The sequence below is a fragment of the Halyomorpha halys genome, unplaced genomic scaffold (assembly GCF_000696795.3).
Source record: "Halyomorpha halys isolate HHAL.00 unplaced genomic scaffold, Hhal_1.1 Scaffold207.1, whole genome shotgun sequence".
Classification (NCBI taxonomy): domain Eukaryota; kingdom Metazoa; phylum Arthropoda; class Insecta; order Hemiptera; family Pentatomidae; genus Halyomorpha; species Halyomorpha halys.
The window spans coordinates 1,552,324-1,562,177 of NW_027104696.1; the positions used below are offsets into that span (position 1 = coordinate 1,552,324).

At 27.3% G+C, this 9,854-nt stretch overlaps 2 protein-coding genes across 3 annotated transcripts in view; one reads left to right on the plus strand and one right to left on the minus strand.

Annotated features, from left to right (window-relative positions):
• The window catches only part of LOC106679510 (galactosylgalactosylxylosylprotein 3-beta-glucuronosyltransferase 1), a 156,731-nt gene extending 153,827 nt beyond the window's left edge, over positions 1-2,904 (minus strand). Inside the window, exons 1-2 of the mRNA XM_067051906.1 lie at positions 2,729-2,904; positions 2,298-2,367 (exon numbers count right to left, since the gene is read on the minus strand). Coding sequence (XP_066908007.1) covers positions 2,298-2,333 — 36 coding nt within the window. The 5' untranslated portion in view covers positions 2,334-2,367; positions 2,729-2,904. The remainder of the gene's footprint in view (positions 1-2,297; positions 2,368-2,728) is intronic.
• Positions 1,816-9,854, plus strand: part of LOC106679511 (V-type proton ATPase subunit Vha36-1) — an 11,082-nt gene continuing 3,043 nt past the window's right edge. Inside the window, exons 1-5 of one of the 2 annotated variants that reach the window (XM_014418721.3) lie at positions 1,816-1,946; positions 3,847-3,964; positions 4,960-5,107; positions 6,169-6,384; positions 8,031-8,109. In XM_014418721.3, the coding sequence (XP_014274207.1) occupies positions 1,903-1,946; positions 3,847-3,964; positions 4,960-5,107; positions 6,169-6,384; positions 8,031-8,109 (605 nt within the window). In that variant the 5' untranslated portion in view covers positions 1,816-1,902. Of the gene's footprint in view, positions 1,947-3,464; positions 3,625-3,846; positions 3,965-4,959; positions 5,108-6,168; positions 6,385-8,030; positions 8,110-9,854 lie in introns of those variants that run through there. The other variant, XM_014418722.3, reaches the window with a different exon arrangement.

Below are 9,854 nucleotides of genomic sequence, written 5' to 3' on the forward strand. Positions count from 1 at the left end.
CAAAAAATAATATATTCTAATTAATTAATATCTAAGTAACATTCCAAAAAGAGATTTTAACAAAGATGCTTTTTAATGGAGAGGCATCATTGGATGACCTTAACCTTCATGCCTTCCTGACTTTTTTCTTTTTTATTTTATTTATTTATTTTTTTTAATTTTATTGTTTTTTTCTCTCTCTCTACATCTCATTTGCTGGTTGTAAAAATACTTTTACAGTTGTGAATAAACTAAATAAAGTAAAAAAAAAACAAAAAACAAAGATGCTTCTTCTGTACCATAATATCATATATTTCTTCACAGATTAATCGTGTATTTTTTAAAAAGTTTATAGAAACATATGGTATGCCAAAATGGAACATTATGACGCTGGGCATTCATTTATTTATTTTTATTTAAAGTTAAGTTTTTCTTCTTTTATTATTCTTCTATTTATCATAAATAATCTTTAGGTTGCAAAAATTTCCTACAATTTAGTTTCAGTTTTCAAAGAAGCATTTTTACGACTTATCCCATAATTTAAAGATTTTTAATTATTTAAGGGAAAACTGTTGCATTATAAAAGAATATTACGACTTAGGCTTAAATACTCATGCCCCTATTCTAGATTCTCGAACGTCTAAATCATTTAGATCAAGAAGATTCATAATGCAAGACGGATTGGATCATTAAGTAGAAAATGGAATTGGAATAAGTTATTTTGGAAATAATAGTTCGGCAAAAGCATATGAATATCCATCATCTTAAGATTTTAAGTTTACATTCCCTATAATAAAAGATCGCAACCATATGAGCTACAATGAATATATAAATAACATAAATGAGTCGAAACTATATCGGTGTATTCTATTGTTGACGGTTGGACCTTTTCCAGTTATGTTTCCTTAGAAGTTTCGAAAGCAATATTATACATTTTAAAAATAAATATCCGAGTAATTCGTTTTTTTGATATTGCTAATATTAAATCAATTTAATCCAAATTAAAAACTTATTTTCGTGATATCAGGAAGACAAAACGATGTCGATACAACACATAATTCAATTACCTACAAAAAATAAAATAAGAAAATTCATAACATTCCAAAAGTACAGTTCACATTATTAAAAAGATTAATAAAAAATTTAGATTATATAAAAATAAATATACAAGTTAACTTACTTATATAATAATATATAAAGTTAACTATACAATACCAACGATTATTTAATATGTTACTTGTTAACATTATTTTTTTTTTTTTTTGTAACCAAGAACAGTTTGTTATTCAGGACCTACTTTTTAAAAAGTTAATTATAAACATGAAAAAATGGCCCATTACTCTATTTCAAGGAAATCTTGGATCTTAGCCTAAACAGCCCCGGTTTAATTTTAGTTCAAACAGATTTATATAAAATTCACCTTTTGCTCTAAGCTGTGACAACGTTTTTAAAATAATATTTTATTTATGCAGAGTGAGGTGTTTTAAAGACAGTTGGTCGCCAGGACATGACTAATTCAGACTAACAGTGCGTTGTTTCTGATTTTTTTTTTTCAAACAAAATCGTCTCGATTAAATATGACTGTAAAATTTAATAATATAATAAACCAATCAAAAGGGAAAAATAAATTAATTTGAACGATTTTTCAGTTGCCTCAAAGTTATTTGAAATGAAATCTCAGATTCTCAGCTAGATTCGAAAATAAAATGATATTATAACTATTAATGACCATAAAAGTGTAACTCGTTTAAAAATGATTTACATAAGTTCGTTATTTTTTACGATATTAATGATATTTTCTATAAATATCGTTTATAAAAATCAAAATCAAGTATTCAACGATACCGATAAATGCCGAGGAACTTTGCCAGTAGTTCGGTTGCCAGAGCGGTTGCGTTGTTCGTGCTTGTAATATAGTTCAAGATGCCTTCGAAAGACAATATTATCAATATTGCACCTTCAACAGGGTATTACAATTTTATTTTACAATACAGAAAATATAACAATTCTAATCATAATTTTTTTTTTTTTTTTTAATATAATTTTAAAGGGTAACAAAACTAACATTTTTTTCACTATACTGAATTTTGCAGTAAATTGAAGGAGAACCAATTAAATATTGGTACACTATTTAAAATTTGAATAAAATGTTGGGAAAATGCCAATGCAAATCTTCCAAATGCCAAAGATAAATGGTTTCTATTTTTTTTTTTTCCTAGGGTACATGTTTCGATTACTAATATACTATACTATACTGGGAATAATATAAAAAAAATCCTTTCTATATAATAATAAAATTTAATAATTGCGTTTATTACCTGGTTTGATGTTTCTGAGTTCAATTTCAACACCATATCATAGTCCAGCTTGAATTGGAAGTGAATTTTCCTGTAATTCAACAATTTATATCAATTTTCACCATATTCATTTTTACATTATTATTTTTTTGGAAATATATTTATTTTTAAAAATTAAGTAAAGATAATTATCTTATGAACTATAAATATTATAATCATCGAGCTAAGTGGAATGTTGTGAAAAGTTTAGAAAAAAATGAAATGATTTTTGTTTGAAAGAATATTAAATTTTTAAACCCTGATTTTTCAAAAGTTAAAAGTGATTTTCTAGTTTAAAATAGGAATAAAAACATTGAATTAAATTTTCTAAGATGAATATAAATTAAGATATTCCACTAAGCTTTTCAATTGTTTGTATGTGCTTTGTGATTTATAGTATATATGATACTCACTCAACCAACTCTTGTAGTAAAAGATAACCTCGTACCTGTTCGGTGATTTCATACAGTAAAAAATAAAAAGGGATGTCGATAAAAATGTTTTTACTTATACATTACATGACAAATGAATTTCAATCAATTTCCTAAAGCATACATTTTTATAAATTATTGAGGCAATTGAGGAGTTGTCTATCAAAAGTCAAAATATTTACTTTTGGAAAGTTATTAAAAAATTAATATGGCAGCATCTCACATAGATAAGTTAAATTTTTGTTGAAAATTTGAAACATCTATTTGACAAGGGAAAATTTAAATTTTGAAATACAAGTTTTAATTATAGTTTTTAATTGTCAAAATAGCCCTCATTTTTAAGAAATTGATACACTAAATTTTAATAGTAAACTCCTCATTTGAGTTTCGATTGAATAATTTAAAATACCAACGCCATTTGTAATTTTTGAACAACTAGTATCGTTATAAAAAAAAAAAAAAACACAAAAATTGATGGCTATAAACCTAATCTATTGCATAACGTTTTTGTAAAGAATTTAAATTTGAAAATAATCGTGTAATTTATAATATATACTAATAGTAAAATAAATATATGATCTAAATGTATTATCTTTAAATAAAAAGATATATGATGATTTGTACATTTAAAAAAATGAGTATCCAACCAGATTAAACATCGTTATAATTCAATTATTAATCTGATACATATACTGGAAAGACATTAAATTTATTCCTGACCATTAAGACCTTTATATCAATGAGCTTTCCATGATACCATATGATAGTAATCAGCTGATAGTTGTCTGGCGTTCAATCTGTTGTTTTTGTCATCGAGAAAGATTTTTATCTTAAAGAATGTCTACTAAAGACAAATTGGCCATTTTCCCTTCTCGAGGGTGGGTATAAGTTGTATATGTGAATTATTATTAATTTTGTTTTTGTTAAAAAAATTGTCTATTATGTGAAGAAAGCGACCACGCCTACTTTTTCTAACCTGCCCACCATCCATTTAAATTCAAATATTCACCATGATTTAACAAACTATTATATTTTGTTGTTTATTTTTATGTTATTATCGGTAATGTGGTTTATTTCTTACAATTATGGTGTATTTTCAGTGCCCAGACTTTGATGAAAGGAAGACTTGTTGGTGCTCAAAAAGGTCACAGTTTGTTAAAGAAAAAAGCAGATGCCCTACAAATTAGGTTTAGGATGATCCTCAGCAAAATAATTGAGGTAGAATAAATCAATATTTACAGTTTTTATAATGTCACAAGTGCTTGAATGTTTTCCTGCTGTTCTGATAATACTCGTATTTCTTTTTATCCATAAATTTTATTACAGTTTGCTATGTCACATAGTGATATTAGTGTCACGTTATGTTGTGATATTTGTTAAGTTACCCTGGGATAGTGTCATTTTAATTATACTCATAAACTGCCACATATTTTGTGTGAGAGATACGTTGTACTGAGAAAAAAGATTTACAGGAAACAAGAATCTAAAAAGTTTATCATTACATCAATCATAGTCTTGAATTTACTTAATCCCTCTAAATATGCATAAACTATGTTGTGTGATATTATTTGGAAAACATCTACTAATAATATTTCAATATAAAAACTATTTCACTTAATTTCAATGAAATTTGTATGTATTGAGAATTATATTCTGATCTTGTATTAATTCTAATAATTTATTTGTGAAGTAAAGCTCCATAACAGCAATGTAACTTCCTTGCAATATCATAATTTTTGGTAAGGAAGGTAAGAATTTTGTGTTAAAAAGTAAATGTTTAGTGCCATCAGTGCAACTAATACTGTAGAAGACTCAGTTAGTATTTTTTCTGTTTAATTGACACCTGTTTAATAAATTATCTACGACATGTCTTGATGATTTAGGAAGTGCTTATAATGTTTTTGACAGTGTTAGTAGCTTTTGTCAAGTTTTTTATAGCTACAAGTAGATCTCACATCACCTCGAGAAATCAAGTAGTAATTCATTAACAAATCATAGTGTTTATTTTTCATAATGACGTATATGAAAATATTTTCTTCATTACTTTTTAAGTTTTAAGTTGGTTGGACCTAAAACCCTATGTTATTGTATAGGAAAAATCACATTTTCTGTATGATATATAATTTTCCTTATTTCTGTAATCATAAAGATTCCTTATTAAACTTTATTTTATTTATAATTATTTCAATTTCCTCATTAACTTTTTTTCTTAGACAAAAACTCTGATGGGAGAAGTGATGAAAGAAGCAGCCTTTTCATTAGCTGAAGCAAAGTTCGCTACTGGAGATTTTAACCAACAAGTTTTACAAAATGTTCAGAAAGCTCAAATTAAAATAAGAACAAAGAAGGATAATGTTGCAGGTTTGACAAATCACAATATTAAATAATTAGAAATTTTTAAAATAAATATTTTTATAATACATGCCTAAATTCTAATTATTTTTGACAATTGAAACTGATTGTTTTGACCAGATCTTTCCTCACCTATGTTTGGGGGACAAGGGTGTACCCAGAATCAACACTAGGAGGAAGGCAAGCTTTGGTCATTCATGTTGTGCCATTTCGGGGAATATCACAACATGACTGACACAGCTCAGAAAAGGCGAATGGAACCCCAATTTTAAGAAAATTATATATAATTATAGCAGTGCTTTATTAATTATTAAAATTATTTGCTTGAAAAAAAATTAGTTTTTATTAAATTAATGATTTTTCTTTTTACTTCTAGGGAGGGGAGTCACCTCTCCCTGCTCCTAGCTGGGTATACCCATGAGGGGGAAAATAAGATCTGGACCAAATTTATATTGAACTATTACAGGAGGGGTTTAGTTTGAACAGAAAGATTGAGAGAGATAAGAGTAATATATTGAAATAAAAGAAAAAAAGTTGTGGTGTTGGCGGGGGGGGGGGGGGGGAGAGGGGGGGTAAATCAAAAGAGGTATAATATTGTTGTAATGATAATAGGGGTCACCATTTTATAGTAAGCTGGATTGTAAATGGAAAGCATGTTTCGCTTACTTGAGTTAGTATCTTGGATCCCATGGGTCATCTATTCTGTAATCTGCTGCTACTGGAGATGAAGGTGCCAGTCTCCAGCCTGCGTGCTCCTCGTGTGGCACTCGGAGTTGCAGATTAGCCCTGTATTCTTTCTTGACCTAGGCTTATGGCTAACAGAGATAAGGCCAGAATTTCCTACATAAGTCTGCCGGTCTAAATATTATACCAACAGTACGATGGAATGAGTTTTCACTAAAATGAAACTTTGAATTCTAAGGCAAATAAAAAATACTTTGAATGTTTTCAAATATATCATCTTATATCTCAACTTATAATAATGATTTACTCAAGTAATCGAAATTATGGTCACTTTGTCTATTATTATTTACTCCTATTTTTTAATCTGAAGTTAAAATAATTTCCAGGTGTGACACTTCCCGTTTTCGAGAGCTACCAAGACGGAACAGATTCTTATGAGCTTGCTGGATTGGCTAGAGGAGGGCAACAGTTGGCAAAATTGAAGAAGAACTATCAGAAAGCGATAAAACTTCTTGTAGAGCTTGCTTCATTGCAAACTTCTTTTGTTACGCTGGATGAAGTTATTAAGCTTACCAATAGGAGGGTTAATGCTATTGAACACGGTTAGTTGTTATGAATTTTGATTTCGTTCATAATTATACAATTTTTTTTTCAAGAAATAAAATATTTTTTAATTATTTTTATTTAGAAATAAAGAAAAACTTATTTTTAGATAAAAACTTATTTAATTTTTAGCAAGATTTATTTTTAATTATTATGTATCAATTCTTTAGGAAAAATTCCATAGGAACTCATTGACTGTGATGTACTCGAATATAAGTTTGGATCGACTTACAATTAAAATTTTTAACATATACTATACCATCAAGGGTAAAATTGATAAAAATAAAAATGTGAGAGTGGTTTATAAAATTAATTGTCTAAACTCTCCTGGAATATATTACATGGAGTATGTACAATATATGTAAGACAGACTTTATCCACATACCGATGATAGTAAGAATACAAATAATCCTAAATATAATAAAAAAAAAAAAGTTAGTAAAATATCACACATAAAAAGGACACAATTTTGATTTTCAGGATGTTAAAATATTAAATAAAGAAAATAATAGTTATAGAAAATAGCTTTTAGAAGCCATAAGAATATCTGAAAACCAAAGAAATGCAGTAAAGAATAAAACAGATGCCAGGAATTTTAATGTAATATAAGCCGAACTGCTAAATAAACTGAACAAAAAACAATCTGTACCTCCATTTTACTACAAAAAATATACATCACTGCAAAGATTGTAAAAACCATATTGCTTTATAACGCTTGCCATCCACTCTAATTCCTTTGCCTATCTGATTAATTCAAAGAAAAAGTAATTATAGCTTTTTGTCCTGCATTTAGACAATATTATTTTATTAAATGATTTTCCATCAAATTCACATTGTTAAAACTGTATTATCTTCAAAGGAAGATGTTTCGAGGTGGTGATAAAAAAAAAAAATATAAGTACAAAAACTATTCATAATACATCAATGCTTTGCGCCACTTTACAGAGCTAAAATCAAGATACTAAATACTAAAAGATATTGTAAAGTAGGGTAGAACTGTAAGATGACATGAGTATTGAACTATATAACTACATACAGGTAGAGCTGTAAGATAATCTAAAAATTATATAAAAGTGAGCTGCATATATTAAAAGAAAGTAGAAATAATATTAACAGAATTAAGCATACATAATAACTACAGTAAAAAACATTAATAATAAAATCCAAAAGTGAAATAATACAGAATAAAATGACAATTACAAGTAAAAGTACGAAAAAACATAGTAGAAACTAAAAGAAGGAATGAAATAATGAAGATATAAGGTAAGCATGTGGCAGAATGGGAAATAAGTGCAAGAGAAAAACAAAGGTCAAGATATAAGGAAAGTGATGAACAAATCAGGATACTAACCGATTGTCTACCTAGTAAAAAGATTGAAGTGACGTAAGGCAGTAGAAGTGGAGAAATGTGTTACAAATTATAGTTAAATATTGTTGACATGATGAAAAGAAAAAAATATATATTTATCTTAATTAAAGATAGTAAAATTTTCCGATATTTGTTTGAAATAGCTCTAATCTTTTCTGGACACCCTTTATTTTTTCAGTTAAGGAGTTATCACTCCACATAGAATTATTTTACATTTATATTGCCTCTCCGTAAAGTTATTTATTTTTTTAATAAAATCTTTTTGTTCATGACCAGTTATTATACCAAGAATTGAACGCACACTTCAGTACATTATTTCTGAATTGGATGAATTGGAAAGAGAAGAATTCTATAGGTAATATAATATTCATTCATTATAGGAGTTAAGATTCATGATAAAAAATTATTTTCTGTGATAAATGCATTAGGTCTATAATTGTTCCTTTCTTATCCGAAGTTAACTAAGCACACATTTTAAATTCATTAAAAAAGTTTAAATAAGTTAAACCAAGGATATATACTTTTCTTAGGAACATTTAAAGCCTGTAAATATTGGGTTAAAGTTTGTGATCATGACAAAATAGATCCGTTAATGTTTTTACTTTCACTTACGGATGTATGAAATAAGTAGTTCAGAGGAAAGTAATATGATTGTGAATAATTTTGAATTCCGGTTTCGATGGAAATACATGTTTAGGGGTCTCCACAATCCAAATAACCAAGTCTTACGAAAAGTTCTGTGTGTCTGTGGAATCAGCCTAGCTCAAAAATGAAAAGTCATTTGAAACTAAAAATACTTTTTTAAAGCAGGTATATGCCTGGAATATGACAACTTTTTCAACAAAAATCAACTGACCGGCATTGTTATTTATATATACATTTTTAACATTTTCTCAAAAACGGATCTAAAGATTTTGATTAAATTTGGTTTACTAATGTACAATTTAATGGTACTTATTATCAGCTAGGTCTTAATCACATTGAAATAGTTTGACAGGGCTTAAATGCTGAATTTTCAAAATGGCCTTCTTTAAAATAACTTCAGTTTTATTTATTTTAAATGATTAACCATTTCAAATTTTTGTATTGAAGAATGGATAAATATAAACGAATATAAACTATGAAAAGATTTTATTATGAACCTAAGGAGATAGGAGGAAAAATCGTCTTTCCTGGTTGTAATAACATTTCTGAAAATCAGATTAGTAAAATTGACATATTATATACCGCTGGAAAGCCAAAGATATAGAAATAGAAATAATTATATTTAATTTATAAAGTTGTAGAAGGTATTGGAGATTGACGAAAAACACCTAAATAAAAGCTATGTTCTAACATGAGTTTGACCATGTGGGCACATGTGTTTTGCCACTTAATAGTATTTGCTTGTCACCATAGTTATTAAATAATGACTTTTTAAATTTTACTTTACATATATATGACCCTTTCAGTTGACTGGATGATTAATTCCTTAAAATCATTCTTTGTATTTTTTTTTTAGGCACTATATTTATTATTTTCTGATTTTTTATGAGTAGTGAGTTACCTTCATACTTTTAACATTGTTTATTAATTTCACATTACTATTACATTATTCTTTGTAGCATTTCGGACGGTCTGTCTATCTTCCCTAAAAATAGTTACCCACATAATTTTAAATGCTTTTAAAGAATGTTTATATCAAATGGAACTATATATTTGGTCATGATTGTGAAACAAACAGATTTTTATTGATACAGGACCATTAAAACCACTGCAATCTTGGATTGGAATTAAAAAACAAAAATCCATACAAATATATCATTTTTCTTGAATTCAAAGAATATTTGTACCAAATTTGAACAACAGGTTTATTTATAATTGCATAACAAATAAAAAAATGCAAGTTTTTTTATGAATACTTTAAAACATTATGTAGTTTCAAAAAACATGGTTAGTTTATAAAGCTGTCTTTCTGTTGTCATTTTTTTTCAAATAGATTTCAGTCGTTATTCAGATAATGAAATGCACTTGGTCTTGTACTTATGTGTATGAAACTGGAATGTATAATGCAAAATGTAACTCAGGTGAAATCACAACTCACACACACTATATATATAT